At 35.6% G+C, this 25,062-nt stretch overlaps 1 protein-coding gene across 1 annotated transcript in view; it reads right to left on the reverse strand.

The window, feature by feature from the left end:
• The window catches only part of DCBLD2 (discoidin, CUB and LCCL domain containing 2), a 71,210-nt gene extending 55,201 nt beyond the window's left edge, over positions 1-16,009 (reverse strand). The window contains exon 1 of the mRNA XM_024759283.1: positions 15,840-16,009. Within this exon, the coding sequence (XP_024615051.1) occupies positions 15,840-15,954 (115 nt within the window). The 5' untranslated portion in view covers positions 15,955-16,009. The remainder of the gene's footprint in view (positions 1-15,839) is intronic.
• Between the last annotated feature and the right edge of the window lie 9,053 nt (positions 16,010-25,062).

Consider the following 25,062-nt stretch of genomic DNA (forward strand, 5'->3'; position numbering starts at 1 on the left):
CAGTCCCCAGAAAATGTTTAGAGAAGATTCTATCATTAAATAACATCCATCAGTACAGTTTCTTTAAGAAGTCGGGCTTCAAGGATCACTGCCTTGTGCTTGGTGGGCCAGAGCGAGTTTGAGTTGTAAAATTTAGCTGCCCGACTTCAAATGATTTTGTGTTCTCGTTTTGAATGACTAGGATGTCTTCTCATAATGATTCCTCTTATGCTGTGACTAACAATAAGTTGTTTTTGGCTGGATTTAGTATTAGCTTTGGCTGCTTCAACAAAAATTCACCTGCAGAGGAAAATGATAGAAGGGTACAGATCTAATTTCCCTTTAAACAATTCAACTATTGGGTATATATTTAAAAGGACAAGTAACAAATATTTACTGTGTTTAAAAGGAATTCAGTAATATCTCTAAGAATGGATTTGCCTCTCCTTCTAAAAGATAGTGGTGACTACTTTAAGAGTACGTTTTTCTACAACACCATAAAGTCATTGTGCATCTTGATTTCAGGGAAGGTGGCTACTTCAGTGTTATTTTTTTCATGAATAAATGAAAGATCCAGTATTTGCATGTTTCAAAATGAATACGGTCCATGTGGAAAAATGTACCTTGACACTTTTACTCCTACTTCACACATCCTACACAAAGATCAATTCTGGATGGATTGAGGATATAAATGTACAGGAGGGAACACAATAAAGCATTAGAAGAAAACCTTGAGAACATCTTCATGACCTGCAAGTGGGCAAAGATTTAAGAAGATAATACAAAAAGTACTAACCATAAAAAAAAAATTACTGTGAACATTAAAATTAAGTTAATGTCTGCTTAGCAAAAGATACCAATAAAGGAGTAAAAAGGAAGGCTATATAAAGGGAGAATACTTGTAATAAATATATCTAAAAAGAATCCATAACCAGAATATATAAAAGAACCCCTACAAATAAGAAAATAATCATCTGATAGAAAATAATGTATAAAAAACTTCAAGATTCTTCACAAAAGAAGATATTCAATAGCTAATAAATAAATGAAAAGAGAACAATACCATTAGCCATCAGGTAAATTCAAGGCAAAGCTACAATGTGATATCAGTACACACAAACTAGAAGGGTGAAAAAAGAAAAAAACAGAGAATAATAACTGGTACTCTCATACACTGGTGGTGGGCATGGAGTGGCACTACCACAGATGCATTTGGCAGTATCTAATAAAGCTGACCATAGGCAAGCCCAGGGACCCAGCAATTCTTCTTCTTGATATAGAAATGTGCACTCATGTTCACCAAGACAGGTAACAGAATGTTCATAGCAAACAGTGACAGCCAAGAAGTGGCTATATGGTGGATATCCCTTAACTTTAAGTAAGTTTCCTTACTGTTAGAAATTTAGTTTGCTTCCAATTTTTCTACATAGTGAATAATGTTGCAACAAACATCTTCCTAACACATCTTCTTCTATCTTTTGAAATATTTCCTTAGGAGTGATTTTTAATATATACTTCCATACGGCTACCCAAGTGAGTTATACCAATGAATACAGCCTCAATATTAAAAAAGGACCAATTTTATCACACCCATACCAAAATATTAAAACTTAAATGTTTTTCACTAATCTAAAAGTCAGGGAGGCAATATACTTAGCTTTAAAAATTTTGCATTTCTTTGACTCTAAGAATAATTGCCTCCTCTAATATCCTCTTTCATAATGGTGTCATGGACAAAAGAGCATCTAAGTTTTTATTACTATCCATGACGGTGACCAAAGGGTCTTGATAGAAAATTTTATTGCGATCACAAGAACCAAAATATCCACAAAGCAATACCAATCTTCCCCATCAAATTTAGTAGGCTTTCCTTCTCTCTTGTGAAACTTCTACTTTAATTGAGAACTCTAACACTTTTCCTCTGGAAAACCAGCAAACTTCTGGATAGAAGAAAGCTCCATACTCTGCTTCTGTTTCTTCATAAAAATTCTAGAAAAGGTAATGACTCAAGGCCCTGGCTCTTATTAAGTTGACAGCTTCTTTCAGGACAGCTGGCAGAGTTTTCTCATACCGAGTACCCTAATGTAAAAAGCAATGAGTCATAACAGTGTACAGATTTCAGCAAAACCAGATGTGTTGCCAAACATCACAGGTGAGACATATACAGCATACCAAGAAATTTCCTTCAAAGATTTTCTGGAAAAGTAAACTTTTCACCACTTGGGAGATGTCAAAGACTTTTTAATATTTCCTATAAGGGCTCACAAATAGGAATTCTTGGATAGGGTCAGCATCGTGTAGATTACTTTCATCCAGTTGAATGCTGATGAGAAATGGGACAGCTGTCAATTCCTCATTAACCTGCCTCAAAACATTAGAGGAAACATTTTGAAGTAATGACATCATTTATAGAGACAAAGCTTTAGCATTTCTTTTCTGTTCTAGGCCACAAACCAGATTGACCATTCCAGGGTACAAAGATTCACTAAGGTCTTTCAAAATGTATATGGCTTCTATACTTTCCAACGCAACAAGCAACCTCATAGGATGCTTCTGCATTAGGGACAAGTCCACGTTAAATTTAAGTATCCATCAAGCCTTCTAATGAAAAAATTCATAGTAATCAATGTATTTTCATGATAAACAGATATGAGATGCCCTTAGCCTTCCCAAGTTCATGCTTTCACAGACCAGGATTTTATTTCACATGAAATTCTGTGGCTCTCACATCTACCAGGCAAAATACTTATAATCATTAAGATTAGATATCACTTCTTTAATTCCTGCCCAAGGAAAACTACTCTAAATGTAAACTGTTAACAATGATGATCATATTGTAATAACACTTCTTTCAAGTGAAATAATACTTCACACTTTAATTTGACATAAAATAATTATTTTTTTTTTTTACAAAGACAACTTTAAAAGAAACAGTAAGAAACTTCAAGAACAAAATTTATTTATTTTTACTAGGGTCACAGGTCCCTAAAGCATATTAATAGATTCCATGGAGTCTAAAAATAAAGTGGTAAAGGTTAATGAAAGACCCATTGGGGGAGACAAAGACAATTAAGATATCTTATGCACAGCCAGAAAATACTGAAAAAAAAAAAAAAGGCCACTGGTAGGTAAGAGCACTGACTTCAGAGAAGGAACTTAAGAGCAAAGAAATCCTGAATAGGGCAATTTTGGAAAGGAAATACTTTGGTGGGAGAAGTAGGTTAACAGTAACAGAAATGGAAACTGTATGGTAAAGGTGGGGGGCAGGGGGAAAAACAAGAGGAGGAAATTTAGGATCCTGCAAGATTTAAAAAAAAAAAAAAAAAAGAAGGATACATAACTCCTCCCCTTCTATAGCCTCTTCTCTTCAGGAAAAAAAAGAGAAAAAGAAAAATTTACTGCACTAGCAGAAGAGGGCTATCAATAACCTACCATAAACTACAAAGCTAGTAAACCATTGCAAACCACCAGCACTGTCCACAGAAATACTAAGGCAGTCTTTATCTACTTAAAAAACATAGTATAAAAAGAAAACAAAAAATGAGAATCTCAACAATTCAGTTTTATGGAAACCCTCTCATCCCCCCAAACAATGGTAAAACAGAAGGAAACTGGAACACAACACTAAACTTAATTAAATGTCCTCAAACAAGCAACTGGGGATATGACAAAACACCTCGAAACAGAAACTCAAAAACTAAGAACAGAAATGGACAAAAGGTAGAAAAAAAAGTAAGAGCTGACTGATCTCAGAAAAGAAATAAGTGACAAAATTATGTCAGAAATGAAGACCATATTACAAGGTGCACAAGAAATAATAGATTCTAATGAAAACATGATAATGAATGTTGAAGGAGAAAACAAATACAATGAAAAGGAAATTTTAAAAAGTAAAAAGGATCAGTGAGAACGTGGTTGAAATGAATGTGGTTGAAATGGCAAACAAGGTCCAGTTTTCTTACAATTAAGCATCTAAAAAAGATACGCAAGACAATGGAAGAGAATATTAAAACTATAATCTAAGAAAGCTTTCTAGACTCTACATACTGAAAGAGCTCATTAGATACAATGAACACTAACTCACAGTGATAAATTTCAATACATATCCTTGTAAAACTATTTGACTTTAAAGATAAATAAGGAAACTTTACAGCCTTGATACAAAGATCAAATACCTTATAAAGGCAAGAGAATTCAACTAGTATCAAACCTCTCAAAAAACAATATAAAAAGCCAGGCAATAATGGAAGAGGACTTTTTTTTTAAACTCAAAGAATGAACACATGAACCAAGAACTTATATATCAAATCAAGCTGATTCTCAAGGTTAAGAAAAAATTTTAAATTAAGCAGTTTTAAACATGCAAGATACTCTGTACCCATAAGCCTTTCTTAAGGAATCAATCTATTCAAAGATGAACTTCATCTATTCAAGATATAACTGAGAGAACTTAAAGCAAAAAGACTGGCAGTGAACATTTAATATGTTTAAACACTGATTGAGAACAGGTAGAGATGGGTTGAAGAATAAGATATTATATGATATAGGCTATATGTTATGAATTTATGTTCTGTCAGAGTAAAAATGGGGAAAGAAGAGACAGGAAAAGAGGAAAGTAGAATAGTTCATTGAATGTTATATGAATAATAGATAGGAGTTACAGGCAATTGGTAGGAATTAAAAGACACCATTAAAAATAGACAAATCAGATAGTAAAAGATGAAGACAAGAGGGGATTAGAGGTATTTAAGAAAGTAGAATTGGAAGGTTAACACTTAAACTACAAAGCTTATTAAACTCCAAAAGAAGTTTAAATATAGAAGAAAATAACGTAAAGAAACAAACATAGCAAATATAATACACACGATTATAACTTAAAATAATATGACAGAGTTAAGACAAAAAAGCTTTCAGTTTTACAAACAGATGCAAATGGGCTTAACTCAGTTATTTAAAAAATTTTTTTCAATTTAGTTCACAAAATGAGACCCCCAAATATGTTATATATAAGAAACACATGGGCTTCCCTGCTGGCGCAGTGGTTGAGAGTCCACCTGCCGATGCGGGGTACGCGGGTTCGTGTCCCGGTCTGGGAGGATCCCACGTGCCACGGAGCAGCTGGGCCCGTGAGCCGTGGCCGCTGGGCCCGCACATCCAGAGCCCGTGCTCCGCAACGGGAGAGGCCACAACAGTGAGAGGCCCGCGTACCGCAAAAAAAAAAAAAAAAAAAAGAAATGCACCCAAAACAAAATGATTCAGCAAGGCTAAAAATAAAGGAATGAGCAAAGACAGGTATACCAAGCAAATGAATATAATAAGAGATAAGGAGGACAGTGTGTATGTGATACTAATGTCAGACACAGAAGAATGCAAACTAAAAAGAACTAAATATGACAAAGGAGAAACTTTTTAATGCTAGAAGACAGGATTTAAAATGAAGGCATTATAATTATGAATAGCTATGCAATAACACTGCAATCATCTTTATAAAAGAACCCAAAGAAATACAGAAAGAAAAAAAGAAAAAAAATACACTAATAAGAGATCAAGTGGATAAAAATAAGGATATAGAAAACCTAAACAGCATAATAAGACATATTTTGGATATGTATTAAACTTTACATCTTAATATTACAGAATAAACCTTCCTCTCAAGCATACATGGGACATTCACAAAAAAGATTGTATCTTAGGTTATACATAAAATATAAGCAAGTTCCACAAAGTAGAAATATTACAATGTTTTCCAACTATAATGCAATAAAACTAAAAATTATTAACAGTAACAAAGGGTACCTCCAACTGAAATAAATCTATTTATCTATTATTTATCCAATAATAAACAATTAAAATTATTAGTGGTTAAAAGGGAAATACAAAACACAATTAAAGAATTCCTAAAAAATAATAATACTATAAATCAATCTGTGGTATATCAGTCTTAAATATGTGACCAAAGTAAAATCCACAGCTTTAGATAATTTTATCAATAAAAATGAAAGAATATAAATTAAATTCCTGGTTAAAAGCTAGGAAGAAATAACAAAAATAAGCCAAAAGCAAGCATAGTGAGGAAAATAATAGAAGAAAATGAAATAATAATGGAACTAGAAACAGAGATTAGTAAGGCAGAAAACAGAAAAAGAACAGATCTAACTATAATTAATAGATCAAAATCTATTTTTTGAAAAATATCAACAAAATACACAAACCACTAGCTAACAATCAAAGTGGTAAAAAAAGAGTGAAAGCACAAATATACAAAACAAGAAATGATGGGGGGAAATATCCAGTGAAAAAACACTGAAATAACTATTAGGAAAAAAAATCATAAGAATCTATTTTGTAGACACTGCTACAAATAAATTTGAAGACCTAGGTGAAACTGGTAACTTGCCTGGCAAATAGTTTACTGAAACTGAACTCCTTAGAGACAGAATATTGAAACAGATCATTCTCCTCTAAAGAAAGCTATTAAGGACCTACCCTACCAAAAAAGCACCAGGTCCAGATGGTTTCACAGAGTGAAATCTTCAAAAACTAGCTTGTTAAAATGCTCTCTAAATTTTTCCAGATAAGTGAAAAGGAGGAAAACTTTTTATTTAATATGTAACATCAATACGTAAACCTGATAAAGACAATGCAAAATAAACTGTGCATTAATTATCACTTATCAATATTTATGTAAAAATACTAAACAGAATATTAGGAAACAGAATCCAATACCATATTAAAAGAATGACACATCATAATCAAGTGATATTTATTTCAGGAATACAAAGTTGGCTCAATATTAATGAATCCATTAATATAACACATATACTAAAAGATTCTAAGGAGAAAATTATATAATCATCTTCATAAAGGCTAAAAAAAGCTTTCCAATAAAATTCAACACTCTTTCCTAATGAAAAACACTCAAGAAAACAGAAATCAAGGGATATTTCCTGTTATGAACTGAATGTATTTCTCCAAATTCATACATTAAAGTCTCAACCCCTAGTGTGACTGTGTTTAGAGACAAGGCCTTTATGGAGGTAGTTAAGGTTAAATGAGGTCTTAAGAGTAGGGTCCTAATCCGATAAGACTAGTGTCCTTATAAGAAGAGACATGAGAGAATAAGGCTCTTTCTCTCTCTCTCCTCTGGGGCCTCTAGCCTCCAGATACCGAGAATAAATTTCTCTTGTTGAAGCCACCTGGTCTGTGGTATTTTGTTATGGCAGTCTAAGCTGACTAAGACACTTAACATTTCCACTAAGACCAGGAACAAGTAAAAGATGCCCACCATCTCCACTACTGTTTAACATGGTATTGATTGGTGGTATTAGCCAATGTAATTAGATAAGATAAATCAATCATAGGCATAAGAATTGGAAAAGAAGTAGTAAAACTCTATTTGCAGATGTGATTGTGTACCCAGAAATCCCTAGAAAGTGAGTGATAAAACTAACTGAAACAATAAAATAAAAAAAAAACCTCAGTAAAGTGGCAGGATATAAAGTCAACATATAGAAATCAACAGTCTTCATGTAATTAGAAACTCGAGGACATAGTGGCAAAATAAAACAAAACAAAAACACCTCCACTTACAACAGCAACAAAGAAGATAAAATATTTAGGAATAATTTTAGCAAAAAATATGTAAAACCTACATGAGAAAAAGTTTTAAACACTCCTGAAAGACAACAAAATTAGATTTGAACAATGGAAAAAAAGCAGCTTATTCTTAAACAGGATGACTCAACCATCATAAAGACAATTTACAAACAATATAATCCCAATTTAAAAAATACCAACAACCATTTTTATGAAGTTGGACAGTTGACAGATAAATTAACAGGCAAGAATAGCCAGGAATATGCCAGAAGTGAATATCTATAATGGGAGACTACCCAGATGAGACATTAAGACACGCTATAAAGCCTCTATAATTAAAACTCTGAGGTTTTGGTATATGACTAAATAGACAAGTGGAACACAACAGAAAGTCCAGAAACAGATCCCAAGTACATACAGAATTTGAGTATATGATAAAGGTAGTATTTCAAACCACTGGGGCAAAGGCAGACTTTTAAATGCCTGATGCTAGGACAAGGGGTTAGTCATCTGGAAAAAATACAATTAGATCTACACTTCATACCGTAAAAGAGAATATCTCCAAGTGGACCAGGGATCTAAATATAAAAAAAGAAACCACATAAATGTACCAAAAGAAAACATGGGTAAATTTACGTTTAACAGGGATATAGGGAGAGGCTTTCCAAATATGACTCAGAATCCAGATGCAAAAGACTGATGAATTTACTACATTTAAAAAATTTTACATGGCAAAAACCCCCACTATAAATAAGCTTCATAAAGTCAAAAGACAACTGACAAACTAGGAGAAAGTGTTTGCATCATATATCACACAGAGGCTAATATCACTAAAAGATAAAAGAATTCCTAATACCTAAGAGAAACAAAGACCAAAAAACCTGAAAGAGTGGGCAAACAATGTTTTTTTTTTTAAAAAATGGACCTTCAACATATAAATAAAAGGTTCAGGGTGGATAAACAACAAGGTTCTATTGTACAGCACAGGCAACTATATTCAATATCCTCTGATAAACCATAATGGCAAATAACATGAAAAAGAATATATATGTATAACTGAGTCATGCTGCTGTAGAGCAGAAATTAAACACAACATTGTAATTCAACTACACTTCAGTAAAAATTTTTAAAAATAAATAAAAGGTCCAACCTTCCTCATAGTAAGAGAAATGCAAATTACAACTGTACTGGGATATCATTTCTCACCTATTAGTGGGCAAAACTTACCAAGCATGACAACACACTCTGTTGGCAAGGCTGTGGAAAAGCAGGCATTTTTATGCACTGCTGGTGGAAATGTAAACTGGCACAATCCTTGTAGAGGGAAGTTTGGCAATAGCTAACAAATCTATGTATACACTTACCTTGTGAACCAATAACTACACTTCAGAAACTTATTCTGAAGGTACACCTCCAAGAATACAAAAACACATATGCATCAAGTTATCTATTGCAGCAGTGTTTGTAACCACAGAATACCAGAAGCAATCTATATATCCAGATATAAAAGAGTGGTTGAACCACAGTACATTCACAATATGGAGCTCTCTGTGGCTGTAAAAAGAATAAGGACTATCTTTATGAACTGATGTGGAATGATTTCCAGGATACATTGTTAAGTGGGAGAAAAAACAAAGTAGGACAGAATATCAATAGTATATTAGGGTTTTTTTATAAGGGGAAATAAAATCTAAATATATCATTTGTATAAAAAAGGAAGTAGAAAAGATAAAACAAAGACTAATACAACTGGTTAGCTACAGGGGGTGGGTGGAGATGAGGTGGAAAGGACAGAAAATATGGAGTGAAGTAGGAAGGACTGTCACTCATCTACCTTTTTGTACAGTTCTAACTTTGAGAACCATGTAAATGTTTCACATTCTCAACAAAATAAAAAGAAAACTAACTAGAGAAAAAGCCTACAATGGAATATGAACAGAAGTCAATGAACCAAACTGTACTACAAATGGATAATAACATAACCACACTGGAGGGCAGGAGGTGGTGGGGGAAATCTAGCCCAGGCAGTACTGAACACAGTATTTAGATTAAAGGTCCTCTGGTTAAGACTAAGCAAGTATGGATTCTAGGTAGCAGGCTTCTTTGATTTAGAAGCATGGATTAGTAATTCTGAAACTATTTTCTGTGTATTATAGCACTAAACAAATAAGTGAACTAAGTACATATACTGTAGACAACAGGAGCTAGATACCTCACTGTCAGAGAAGTGATTACCAGTATGAAAAGAGAAGGAACAGAATGAACCTGGAGAAACTGGATTAGGATTAAAGGTATCAATATGAACTCATGCTTTTTAATCAATATAGGTAGATAAATATAAAAAGATATAATGTGCGTACCTGTATATACATAAGTACATATATACATATATTTATCTACTAAATCTATCTGCTAATAGGGCATGGCAGCCAACTGGCCTGAAGTTACAGACTAGATATTGATTTCTAATACTATTTTCCACTAAAAAGAAACAGGATTCCTTGAAGAAATGGATGATTTCAGGGTTGAGACAGGACAAGTACAAGACAAATCTAGAAAATCCTGTGCCAGACCAGAAGGAAGTACTTAAAAAATGATGAGGACATCACAAAAGGAGACAGGAGCTAGTTTGAAGAGGCTCTCAATGGAAATTTGGGACAATTTGAGAATCAAAACAAATGATAGTAAAGGATGATAAACAACGGACTAACACAAGAATCCATGAGTCCACACTGGTACAAACAAATAAATAGGAGAGAAGGAAAAGCTCATTTTTTCAGTAGGGAAGAAAAACCTAATCAACATAAAAGGAATGATGACATAAGAAAACCACCGTTGTCAATTATCATAACAACTGATTAAGAAAAGAATCATTAATGGAGTATTTACATCATTTCAAAGAGTCTCCCCACGATATGCATATTGATTGTGAAGGGAACATAGCTACAGTGTAGAAATCTGGGAGATATCACCTTAGTCAATAGATCAAAGTTAACATCACCAGTAATGAGACAAATCAAAATTGTGAGCCTCCTGATTGGAAGTACTGAGAACACATCTGTGGCATTCCTGCTAAAGTCTGTAACCTGAATCTAATCATGAAGAAACATCAGACAATCCAAATTAAGAAATATCCTACAAAATAACTGGCCTATCTATTTCAAAAATGTCAACGTAACAAAACACAAGGAGTGACCAAGGAACTGTCCACTCCTTTCTCCTTTCATCTCCAAAGTAATGGAGACTAAGAAGATGTGACAACTGAATGCAATACATAATCTGAGAATTTCTTTTGCTATAAAGGACATTATTTGTACAACTGTAGAAATTTCAGCAGCTCCTGTAGCTCAGTCCTACATCAATGTTAATTTCCTTAATTGTGATAACTGTTTTGTGGTCATGTAAAGAGAATGTCCTAGTTTTTAGGAAATAAACACAATATACAGGGGTAAAGGAACATCATGCTTGAAAGTACTCTCAGCTTAGAAAAAGAGTGTATGCTTGTGGGGGAAAGGGATATGGCAAATGTGATAAAATGGTAACATTTGGAAAATCTGGGTGAAATGTTTATGGAAATTATCCCATTTTTGCAACTTCTCTATTAAGTCTAAAATTATGTCAAAATAGGCAGTTCCCTGGTGACCTAGTGGTCAGGATTCTGAGGTTTTAACTGTCATAGCCCGGGTTCAATCCCTGGTCGGGGAACTGAGATCCCGCAAGCTGTCACGTGGTCAAAAAAAAAAAAAAAATGTATGCCAAAATAGATAGCTAAAAGGAAAAAGTTAATGTTTATTAAAAAGTTGCTATTTTCAACAGTTTGCAGTAAGGAGACCATGTAGTAAAAGATTAAGGAGTAATAGCTGGTATCTATTACTCTATAGTCTAGTGGTTGAGATTATGGACTTTGCTATTAGCCACACCTTAGTTCAAGTCCCAATTCTGCTTATATGACTTTGGGCGTGTTGCTTACCTTCTCTGATCTTCTATTTATCTGTTTTATGGGAATAATGTACAGGATTCTTGTAGGATTCAATGGTATCAAGTGTGTCAAGGGCTTACAGTAAAACACACCAATTCTGGAGCCAGACTGCTTAGGTTTGAATCCCACTTAGCAATTTGCTAGCTATGTGACCTTGGGGAAGTTATTCAACCTCTCTGTGCCTCAGTTCTCTCATCAGTAATAAATGGGGGTGATAAAAGTATCTATCTCAAGGGTTCTTGTGAGGACTAAATAAGTTAATTGATAAAAGTAATTTGAATAGTACCTGGCACATAGCAAGCACTGCATGCATGGTAGTTATTTTCACGATTAGCCTGAGCCTCTACAGAATAGGAATTCAAAAAATATTAGCAATCATTATCATCATTAAATACCTAATATTATCATCACTATAGCTTTTTCAAGAGGTTTGGTGGTAAAGAGAAAGAAAATTTATTTTTTCTCTTAAACTAGGAAGACCTAAGCATATTAGAGAGAAAGGAGACAAACAATACAGAAAGAGAAACTTTTCTGAAAACACAAGAGACACGGAATCATTTACCAGATGAAGCCCTGAGGACCTCAGTTTCCCTCTTTGTAAATGTCACCTGAAGATTTAAGAGACAACTTTAAAAGGTACTTTGATGAAGGTGTAAGACAGAATGTACATCTTTAAATATAACTTTGAACACACGGACACATTTACATTTCTTCTACAGAATGCATTTTCCTTTAATAGCTATTAGGTTTTAAAATATTTAGCTCCTCTTTTAGAGATCCAGCCACAATATCCCTTATTCCCCAAAAAGTTCATTTAAAATGGAAATTTTAAGCAAAATCTAGGAAGAAAATACATACAATAGAGTGGGAAAAGGTTACACATAAGCAAAGATTTTTCTTTTTAATATGGTTTTAAATTTCATTTTTGGACTAGTTATCAACAATATCCATCAGGGAAATGATGCTAGTAGATGTCTATGGACCAATATGAAAAGATGTCTAAGTATTAAAAGAGAAAAAAACAAGTTGCAAAATAGTTTGGAGATATATATTTATATATGTACAGAAAAAGTTAAGATTAATAATGAATGATTTTACTTTAATTTTCATCTTTACAGAGCAACCACTATGTCTCAGACACCGGGGATTAAAGAATAATCAAAATGGAAAAGTAAAATTCAAGGCACAATGGAACTTTCTCATTCCAATACAATCTGCCTAAAAAAGGGACAGACCTAGAGAGCCAATCTTAACTCTATCATTAAACACATCCTGTTTGTCAGTGAAATGAGTACAACTACACTAATTTCACAAAGATTTCTGGACAGTCTAGCTATTTAGAAAGTTGTTGTATAAAATCATAATAAACTCATATATGTAAATAATATTACACATTATTGATCAATCCAAAAAAATAGAAAATAACTGTCCAAAAGTGCTTTATCAGTTAAAACACATTCTAATGAATTTATGATTTAAAAAGTGATTCCTTGAGAAACGATTCTTCCTTTCATTTTCTTTTCTTGATTATTCCATAATAACATCTCTCAGGGGAGAAAAGTCCCTAAAATTAACACCTATAGAGAAAAAAACCAAAAATCTAAGCTTTATACCAAAACAAGAAACTTTTTTTATAGGAAAATGCAGCTCATTTGAACCTGCTTCTGTTCAGAAGGGACCCTGAAAAAAGACAATATAGAAAAAAGAGGATTCCTTTTTTTTTTTTTTTTTTTGGCGGTACGTGGGCCTCTCTCACTGCTGTGGCCTCTCCCGTTGTGGAACACAGGCTCCGGACACGCAAGCTCAGTGGCCATGGCTCACGAGCCCAGCCGCTCCGCGGCATGTGGGATCTTCCCAGACCAGGGCACGAACCCGTGTCCCCTGCATCGGCAGGCGGACTCTCAAACACTGAGCCAAGAGGGAAGCCCGAAAAAGAGGATTCTTTACCATAATCACTGGAATCTTGATAGCCACATGTATTTGTTTCTATTCTGTAATTCCTGGCATATCTACTTTAACCAGAACAGTTATTCCTGAATGACCTTTATTTCTCTGCGATGTCAGGAAAGTTACTTTTCTACCACTAACCACAAACTGCTCCCCAAATGGAGGACCAGTGGATATACGGTAGGTGGTGATGGTAGGGGGAGGAGCAGAACTAAAGCTCAACAGGAACCATCATCTCTCGGTCCCCTTGACCTTTCTACAGCTTTCCATTCACCTGTATGAAGAGAGAATAAGGAAAAACAAAACCAATGGAAATAAGGGAGAGCTGAGTAGTGGACACCTACTACACCCCAAGCACTGCAAAATGTTATTTCATTTACTCTTCCTACAGTACTGATGATGACTTTGAAGTCTGGGCTGATGACTTGTAGAAAGAATTCTCAGCAAGTAAGTCCTGGAGCTATGATGAGAACCCAGTGAGTGATTTAAAACCTGTGCTCAATATTTTTCCCATGCCACTCTTCTTGCCTAGCAACATGACACTACTTATTGTCCAAATACATAATCCTATGGTTTTCCTTTTTAACAAAAAGCACTTTCAATATGGAAATTTTCAAAACTACATCAAAGTAGAGAGATGTACTCCCATGTGCCCATGGCTCAGCTTCACCCGTGTGCCATTCTGGTTTCACCTGCCCTCTTCTTACCATTTTTTCTCTGAAATATTTAAAAACAAATCAGAGACGTTTTGTTTGAACTTCAAAGTGTCTCTCACAAATCAGATATTGAATACACAAAATATAACATTACCACAGAATTTGAGATTCTGCTTTTCTCAAAAATGTCCTCTCTCAGTTAGTTAGTTTGAATCAAGACCTAAACAAGGTCACAAGGTCCACAAACTACTTTTGGAAGATGTATCTCTAAATGAACGACAGTTCCCTCGACCTCCTCTCCTTTACATATACGTGGCATTTTTTTAAAAAGGAGTCTTTATGGTTGATAAAGTGTGTTTCTCTAGCTCCTTTATTTCATGTAAACTGCTAGAGGCATGATCAGATTGTGGTTCACTTTTTTTATTATTGTTTCAAGACTGCTGAGGTGGTACCATTTACTCCCTACTGCATCTCCTCAGGAGGCACTTAATATGCAACTGTCTTCTATCAGTATTATAGTAATAGTGTTTTCTAAATCCTCAGGCGATTCGAGTTTCTAAAAGCTTATCCGAGACCATATATTTGTGGCAATCAAGCACCCAGGTTAATCAAGAGCTGATTGGGAGACAACAGAGGTTATCAATCAGCAGCCAGGTAAGCAGGCCAGGAATTGTTCCTCTCATAGATAAGAGGCCAAAAAGTGGAGAAGAGATGAAGGGTTTGACTAGAGACAGAGAGGAGGCCAGAAGATGAACATGATGCTTAAAGAACAAGATAGTGGGCTCCAATTATAGTTCTGAAAGACATTTTACACACCTGTATCAATAAGTCTTTCCAAATAAACTCACAGAGAATTTTAGAGTTCTTTATGTTATAATGTTATTTCACCAAGACAGCCTTACAAATTTTGCTATGTTTCCTGCTTCAGAGAAAGGTGCTGATCTCTAAGCCAAAGGTTCTCAACTTGACCTCAAAGTATATTCTCCTGGGTAGCTTTAAAAATACTGAGGTGTGGATCCCACCGAATAAATTCTGATTGAACTGCTCTAGAATGGGGACAGGTATATAGTATTATTTAAAAGTCTTCCCAAATGACTCTAATATGCAGCCATAATTGAGAACCAGCTGCTCTTAGCTAAGAATAAAGACAACAGCAGCTAATATTTACTAAGCATATATTATATGTCAGGTACAGTTCTAAGCACTTTACATGTACTAGTTCATGCCCTATTTTACAAGTGAGGAAACAGAGATAAGGTAACTTGCCCGAGGTCACACAGCAAGCTAATAGCAGAAGTATTTAATATCAGGAAGTTTGGATCCAAAACCCATGCTCTTAATTACCATGATATACTGACTCCTAAGCATGAATTATACTTACATTCTTTAACTGCAAGTAAAATGATCAAAGAAAAACAAAATGAACAAAAAAAGATAATTAACTTCCTCCTCCTCAGAAGCAGTAGAGTGGCATCTTGTTGCAAATGTACCAACACAGGCTTATTAGAAAAGTGAATAAACAGATAAGAATCTTCTCTTCCCAAAAGAAGATTCAACTTTGAGATTTCCACACATTTCAATAATTTCCTACATATCCTATACAGCATAGTTATTCAATGTTAAGTATCAAACACTGCTTCAGTTTTAAAACTTGGGGCAATGATGTATTGAAAATTTCCTACCTATTTCGGTTCTGCTAACTCCAATTCCATTATAAATTCTCAAGTAATTAAAGTGACAAGAATCAGAATCTTCAATGTCAAAGTCACCAAATTTGATGCGCACTCGCTCTCCCATCTTTACACGGATCTCCCATTCGCAAACAGTGCTGTTAGGATAGGTCTGTGGGTAGTTTATGGACGTCAGGGTTCCACTTTCAGGGCCTAGTACAGTATGTCCACATCCATCACCTTTAAAAAAAAAAAGTTAAAAGGACGATAAATTATTCTTTACATCTTTAAGTTACACTACAAATAATCAGGATCTTTTGTGAAGATTTTAAAATATGTATGATGTCAGATATTTTGTACCACCAATACATTCCTTACACAAGATAAAACAGATAACATAGTTCTTAGTAGGTCTACTCACAGGAGCCAGGAGAAGCCAGGTTAGGTTAAAATAATCAATGATTACTGGTATAATTTATGAGTTCAAAGAACTTTCCAATCAAAATAAATAGAAGTAAACATAACTTAGCAATAATTATATATATATGTCATAATAAATCCAGTCTTTAAAAGAGTATCAATTCATAGTAATTGTTCAAAACAAATGTCAACTATAAAAATAAATGTATATGATCAGCTTCATCTATTTAGTTACAAATAGCACAAACCCCTTCAAAAATCCCTGTGAGAAGTCAAATGATTTCTAAAAACAAACTATACTAAAGATTATGCAGATTTCTGACCATATTACACGATGCAAGGCATTCCTTCTTGAAGGCATTAAAGCAATATTTCATTGTTTAATTTTATGTTCTATTGAAATTTGACTTTTCAGTTGTCCCTCTCCAAAAGCCTCATTTTCCCCTATAGAATGACGAAAAAAAAACAGTTTATAAGACTTATTAAAGATTAGTAAAATGACCTTCATATCTTGGTAGCAGCATTATTTGCTCCAGAAATTTCTTCAGCAACTGAATATGGAAACAGTTAACACATTGTTTGTAAAAATCAAATATCTGCATTCTTCCCTTTATCATAAAATTTGTTATTTTACTGAGCGCCTGGAAGGAGGAGTTAATACTGATTAAGAAGTTTTAGCTGCTGCTCCAATTGCACTGCTTAGCGTTCCTAACGATGGGATTCAAATGGATGTCTTTTTAATAGGAAAATGAATACATCCTTTCAAAATAATAGTATTTTCTCTTTCAAAAGAGCTATTTATAATCACCTTTTGGAAGAGTTCAGAACTTAAAACAAAGAAAACTATATTAGAAGTGACACTTCTGAGTTTTAACCTCAATATGGATACAGATGGGTGTAACAGAATTTTATACTGATTTTTTATTTTTAAGAACAGTGTAGTGCTGATATGATTTACTAGAACAGACGAAAGCTTTAAAAGCCTATGAATAAGAATACAGTATCTACAAGTAGGAGTTGCAAAATAAATGTTTATTAATTGAATGAATAAGGAAACTGTACATTAACCTATGAAAAAGTTATCTCAAACTAGTCTCAAAACTAGCTTTAAGGAAGGAACAACTCTGTACCTAGATTCTGATGACAATACTTCGTATCTTTTGCTGATAAATTTTATTGCCAAATCCACACTAGTACTGTTACTTAGTCTGCTTTCACAGGTCAACCAGCAATATGGCTTCTTAAACAAATCTCTCTCACATAAAGCTTAGCTTTTAACCAACATTAAACTTCACCTATCTTCTACACTTGCCTTCACTCCACACACAAGAACTAGGCATAGCAGTTCAATAACATAATACAAAAAGCCACCATTAAATAAACCTGTGAGTTTTTGTGTGACATAGCCACTGATCTTTTGCAAATATAAAACTTAGAATGTTATACAACTCAGAGGAAAAGAAAAATAACCACAAATTTCCCCTGAAACTACCATGAAAATACCTTGAATATCTCTATTGGATATTATCTAAATTAAAAACATAAGGATATAAAAACCTCCCTTGTGAAAATAAATGAATTGTAATATAAAAAACTTTTGAATAATCATTAACATTTTTCCTTAGAGAAAAAGACAACCATCCTAAGACAGATCTTCTAAAAATATGAAACTAGTCAAAAATGTTCTGCTACTACTGAAAAGATGAAAACGAGCTTTCTGGAAGTGTTTCAATCTTTAAAAAGTAGCCCTGAATAAACGAAGTAACTCAAACTATAAATGTATTTTCTTTAGTAAGTATGAAACTAAGGCAGCTTCTTAAGTGATTAGAAGTGTTGATGGATTTCAGAAAGCCAAGAATATTGCTATTAACAGCTGAAGTCAGGACTTAGTAATGGCAGATTGTCGCATTTAATGTATTCCCCACAGGCTATTATTTAACTTAAAGTTGTCATGTTAAAATGAATTTTACAAAAAGATTACAAGCAGAGTGTTAGGAGCAATTCTTAAATATCTTTATGCTCATATTTATGTTTGATTCTCAATAAATGCACAAAATGTTTTCTGCCATTTCCTCCATACAGCACAGTTCCTACAAAAGTTAACAAAATAAATACTAACTGATGAAAAACAGGACTTTTGCATGCATGGTGATGAAGAAAACAATTAAAATGGAGCTGTCTTTTTTCAGCATCTTGTGTAGGGGGAGGGTATGAACAGTCCACAAGTAACGTGCCAAGAATGTTCTAAAATATGTGATGGAGTTCAGAGCTTCCTCCTCTCGCAAACAAGACGATACGCACCAGAAACTAAAGTTAAAAGAAAGTCTCAAATCTACTGCAATGCACAAATTTGAATGTTCCAAATTTCCAAGACTATTTGATAAGTGTAACCTGACTAGATAAATAGCTTAGGCTGGCCTGGCCAAATACCTACTGCTATGAAGTATATGTTTCGAATATTACAGTTGGAAAGGGATACTAGGCCAGCAGTTTTCAAATGTTTTTCTCTGTTATTCCAAAGTAAGAAATGTATTTTACACCTTGATTCAATAGTGTCTTAAATATATCTTCCTGACCCACTAAAGGGTCCCCACCTGTGCAATGAACAACACTGTACTAGGCATCCAAAGGTGACAATGTTGAATTCTCAAGTCAGAAAAAGATCTTGTCCTCACTTTTACCCCCAATTTAGAACATGTGCTTCCAGTTTATTTTTACAGTTCTTAAAAGCGAAGCCTATTCTACACCAAAATACTTAAAATAGGACAAAATATTTAAAAGTAACACTAAAATCTAGAAAATATTATCAACAAATCACCTAATATACTGAGAGCAGGGTTTCTCAAATGTGGGTGGAGGACACTGGAACAATTCTGGGGTGGGGGGGTGCCACAGGCATCTAGTGGGTAGAGGTCAGGAATGCTGCTAAAGTATCTTCCAATGCACACGACAGCTCCCCAGAGTGAAGGGTGATGGATCCTAAAAGTCAAATAGTGTGGAGGTTGAGATGGGCTGACGTAGAGCAAAGGCTAGGACATCTCCAACAGAAGATCTGGGTTTTAGTTCTTTTTCCTTTGGCTCAAAGGATAATGCTGTTCTACTTGCTGAGGGTACAACCCAGGGAACAGTTTTCCCCACAAGGTCAAAGAAGTAAACAGAATGCTTTATTTTTCTTTAAGTTAAAGGGAAAAAAAGGTCCTTCTTATTAGTCTACAGCTCTCAAGTATTTTTCTTGGTCAGGGGCCCTCATTTAACATTGGGGTTTGAAAAAGGATGGTAATAGGGTCAGGAAGTAAGTCTCCAGATTTTCTGCTAAGCTTTGTAACTGGAAAGAATAATAATCTGTGACCAGGCTAATACCACCTACTATTACTCATTTTTACAAGGCAGAATTGACAAAGAGAGTGTAACCACTACTGGAAAAATAATTTTCAAAATGGGTATTGTAGGACCAATCCATACACTCACTCTCACGAACAACACCACATCGACAACTCTTTCTCCTTCTCCAACTCCATCATCACCACCATCACTGTAAGCTTCTTCTTCTCCTCCCCTGCCCCCCGCCCGCCGCCGCCGCAGATGGTCTCCACCAGACTGTAACTGACCATAAGGGGTAGAAGCCTGTAAATGTAATTTTTGAATTTTAATTTTATTTCAGTGGAGAAAAAACACTGGAATTTGATCTCACTGCCCCGTTGTTTGGCTGCAGATTTATCTAGGGGATTACTCATAGAACATGTGTTCGCTTCCTCTGAAGACTGTCAGGTCAGATGTGTTAAGCCAGATACAAATTTTGATACTGTTCCAGGAAAATAGCTGAGTGATTTTTTTAAACTACTTTTCCCTAGAGAAAACACAAAGAACATTAATTTAAATAATAATGAATTAATACAACAAAGAACACATGCTTATTTTAGGTTGCTTTCTAAACTTCAAACCAAGTGTGTTTTTTGGATAAATATGTGCTCATGATGCTGATTTTATGCAACTCTCCAGCTAACCCCATATTTTAGTCACATTACTATTAAAAATAATGTTATCTTAATTATTTAATTTTATTAACATGAACACCGTATGACTTCTAAAAATACTTTCTTTAACAAGAACAAAGACAAAAGCAGGAAGCTTGCACAAATATTCCAAAAATGTAGAGCAATGTAACTTTCATTACAATTCTTAGAAACTAGGAAAGGTTTATACTTTTCCAATAAGCTTTCAAGGATTTTCGTCACTGTGAACAGGTGAGTTTGACTATATACTTCCTCTAAATAAGTGTCATTCTGTCACATCTTGTAACACATCTGTGCAATCTTATAATAAACTGAAAAAAAAGGCATTTAGAGAGTAGAAAAGTGTTCAAAAGAATAACCTGCAAGCGTTAACAAGGATATCCTATTTCATTTGACTACAATGAAGATTTTTAATCTCTTATTTAGCACTACGAATTTTTAGACTAAAAAGTACTATAACAGTCCTGTTACTTTAAGATTTTAAAGTTGCATCACAACAATCTCGAAAAGATAATTCAAGGTCCTATTTTAATTCACTCATTTTTTTTAATACTGCCTAAGATGGATACGCACTGAGAGCCTAAAGAGGGTTACTGTGGCAATTTAAAGGAAAAGAAATAGCTCTCAGCTCAAGCTTTTTTAAGCCCACACTCATCTCTGCATGTGTGATAATTTACAAAACTGAATCACATGAAGGAATGTGAGATGTATAAATCCTCTTCAATCCCCACCAAGCACACACTCTATGTAGTACATAATGGTTAAGCAAATTGGTTCTGGAGTCATGTGATGAATTTAAATGCCCTACCTACCACTCACTGTGACCTTGAGAAGGTTGTTTACTGATGCTAAAGCTGAGTTTTGTAAAATGGGTATACTAACATCTCAAACCACAGAGGGTAGGAATTTAAAGAGATACTGTATGAAAACACCTACTATCGAGGGCCTAACCCATACTAATGTGCTCAATAAACGTTTGAGGGTAATTATGGTCATAAAAGACCAGAAAGGCTTTTGCTCATCACATGTAGGTCCGGTGCGTTTGGCCACAACCTAGCTAAGGTATCAGAACAATGGCTCATTACTTTAGAAGATTTATATCAGCTTTAAAGCTTCAAGTACAGTGTCCTGTGAAAAGTGTAAATCAAGAGAAAGTAATTCTCACTAATCTTCTCCCCAATGACCTCTACTTCACTTCGGTAACTCATGAAACCACAACCTAGACTGTTTTTGCCATTACCGGAGATTACTCCCACCTGTGAAATCTCAACAACTTTAATGTCTCACTCTTTCGGTCAGTCTCCTGACCCTTCTGCTCTCTTACACCCACTGCACACTTTCTGTGAACTTCTCTCTTTTCTCCCCATCTACTATCTTGCTCTAGCCTCATTTCTTTCCCTACCCAGCCTGGACTTCATGTCCAGTGTGTGAACTACACTCTTCCTGGTACCTTCACTTCCTTGCCACTATGTCCTTCTTGAGGATCTGCCTGGCAAGCCCTCCACCCTGGATCATATGATCTCTCTTTGCCCAGGAGCTGAGCACTACTGGGAAAAAAAAAATCACACAATCCAGGGAATAGTTATCATTAGAGTAATAGGTTCTGATCTCAGATGGGCACTGAAAGCCACTCGGTATTCTCTTACTCAGTGGTTCTCAAAATTTAGTCAACATTAGAACCACCTAAGGGCTATTTAACGTAAAGGTTCTCAGGCCCCATCTCTGTCTCCATAGATTCTAATAAATATGTCAGAAACATTACCTGAAACTTGGAAATAGGTTAAAAAAATAAAGGTGAGCAGCAGATCCTTTACATGTCATAGAGGCCAAAAGCTAGGGCAAAATACTTAATTGGATTTGTTGTTTATCATTGATTAAAGGTCCCAGTCTTGGCTACACATAAACTTGTAGACTGTTGTCTTGTAGAGATGCATATAATATCTGTATAGTTGAAAAAAATAATCCCACATGTTAGAGTTTATGGCCCTATTGGCCATTAAACAGTTTTAGCCATCCAATCTAGCAATCACAGCCTAAAACTACCTATCTAAACACCTAGTTTCTCAAATATTCTTTGGACATGTTTCAACTTCTTACTGGTTCCTTCATTAATTAATAAGTTGAATAAAATCTTTGACGTGTTAATTTTATATTTGCATGACATGTATAATTTTGCCTTTTTTTGCAAATTATATACTGGAAAGTAGCTCTGCAGTGGAGCCTAGGAAGGATCTGCACTTTAACAAATTTCAAAAACTAAGAGCAACAACAACCAAAAAAAAAAACACACACAAAAAAATCTTTCTCCAGCCAGTGTTCCCCAACATCTACCACTTTCTTTCTCACTTTTTCTTTTTCTTTTACAGAGAGATTTTTTTCAGTTCTCTACATTCGATGTCTTACTTCTTTGCTTCCCGTTCTAGGCTCAAAATACTGCAATTCAGCTTCCAAAGGGTTGTGGTTGGATTGTACTCTCCCTCCGCCCACCTCCGTCCCAACAACCAAATTATATGTTCCTAATTGCTGGTACCTGTGAATGTAACCTTATTTGGAAACAGGGTCTTAGCAGATGTGATCAATTTAAAATGAGGCCATACTGGATTAGGACAGACCCTAATCCAATGTCTGGTGTCCTTATAAAAAGAGGAAAATCTAGACACGGATACAGACACAGGGAAAACACCACATAACTACAGAGACAGAGACTGGAATGATGCAAAGGGATTCCAAAGCCTGCAATTGCCAGAAACTAGGAAGGGGTAAGGAAGGACCCTGGTCTAGAGCCTTCAGAGAGAGCACATTGCCCTGCCAACACCCTACATTCAGAATTTTAGCCTGCAGAACTATAAGACAATACATTTCTGTTGTCTGAAGCCATCTAAATTTGTGGCAATCTGTTACGGCAGCCCTAGGAAAGGCAGACCTACCTCTCCAATGTACCCTTCACTAAAGCAGTCTGTTTCTGAGCTGCCAAAAGTCAATACTTTCCCATCTTTATCATTTGTGACCTTTCTACAGCATGTGGCATCGCTGTCCCTTCCTTCCCTCCCATTTTCCTTCCTTCCTTATCTTTCCTCCCTCCTTTTTAAAACTCTTCTTCCCCATCTTAGTTCTTCTTTTGACTCTCTAATTGCAACTTCTCCAGCACCTTAGCTGACTTATCTTCCAACTACTGACTGCTGATGCTGCTGTTCTCCAGAGCTCCTTCCCCGCCCTCTGTGCTGCCTGGGCCATCTCCCCACCCTACAACTTCAGCTACCACCAAAAGGGAGAATGCTCCGTAGTCTCCAGCCTTTCCCCTAACCCTCAAACGTGTCATCTACTTCTGTACTGAGCTCCTCTGCTCAGAAATTCCACAGCACTTCAAACTCAACGTGCCCCAAGCATTCAGGGAACATCCTCCATGTGCCAAGCATTGAACCAGGTGCTAGGGACAAGAGAAATGACAGACAAGGCCCCTGCTCTTACAGAGTTTACAGAATAGTACGACAGACGTAGTAAATAATTTCAGGGACGATAAGTGTTGCAGGGAAGTAATGGATATGATAGGGTGTGTGTGTGCGCGCGCGTGTGTGTGCGTGCGTGCGTGTGTAGGATAAATAACAGTTAACTAGGCAGGAATACTGGTGGAAGAGGGATGTGGAAAGCAGGGAGAAGAGGATTCCAGAAAGAAAAAAAACCCAACATTTTAAAATGACCTTTGCTCTCTCAAATTTAACTGGTCATTAAGTTTTATACATTGTTTCCTTAATATCTCTAAATTTCGTCCCTCTTAAGGAGTGCAGGCCCTTGTAATAGTTCTCTGACAGGTTTCCCCACTTCCTTTCTTTGCTCTAATCCACTGCCCACACTCCTGCCAGTTTCTTAAACACCAATTGGGTCACATAGGTCCCTTACTTAAAAATCCTTTAACTGTTCTTCACCGGTGATACAATAAAACCTCAAACTCTTCAGTAAGGATACAAAGTCCATAATAATCTGTCGCTGGACTCCCTTTCCCGTCTCATCTCTTGACTCTTCCCACAACCTCTCTGCTCCAGCTCTGGAACTGTGGGTGACGCCCTCTATGCTCCACGCTCTCTCTCCTCCGCCGCTGCACCTGCTACTCTGCTCTGCCGAGAATAAGGTCCTTCCTCCTCATATCCACCTGGCAAATACCTACCCAACGTTGTCTCTTTTGGGAAACCTTTCTGAAAGCCCTGGTCTTTCTCTCCCTTTCCATCATCAAAGTCTCTTTACTGTACCGAATATGCTTAATTATGCATACTTATGTCACTTTGCCACACCAGCTGTAAAGCTCTGTCACAGACAGGCAATGCATTCTGTTCGCCTTGGTAGCCGCAGACATAGAAATAGGGCATACCAGCCTCTTAACACATGCTGCTGAATTTAGAAAATAATAAACCCAAACAAGCCAGTGGTAGGCACTTGGTAGGTAAGTGATAACAGTAGAAAAGTACATAGGCTTGGGAATCAGACAGACTTTCTGATTTAAATTCTAGCTATGCCAACTTTTGAGATGATCCTGGCACTTAACCTCTATATCCTCAACTATACATGGGAATAATACCACCCATCTCCCCAGGTAATTGTGAGGGTTTGGTAATAACTTATCTAAAAAGCACTATAATTCTATAAATGTGAACACTCTCTTTGAACACTCTCTTTGAAGATGATGCCTCTATGTATCTAGTACCCCCATGTATCTAGTACCCCCCTTTCCTTCTGGGAACTACTCTGCAGTTTGCAACAGTTTTCATATGACTTCATGCCCCCTGGTTAGTTGACTGGTTCAAGGGTGG

The sequence above is a fragment of the Neophocaena asiaeorientalis genome, unplaced genomic scaffold (genome assembly GCF_003031525.2).
Source record: "Neophocaena asiaeorientalis asiaeorientalis breed wild unplaced genomic scaffold, Neophocaena_asiaeorientalis_V1.1 scaffold197, whole genome shotgun sequence".
Taxonomy (NCBI): domain Eukaryota; kingdom Metazoa; phylum Chordata; class Mammalia; order Artiodactyla; family Phocoenidae; genus Neophocaena; species Neophocaena asiaeorientalis.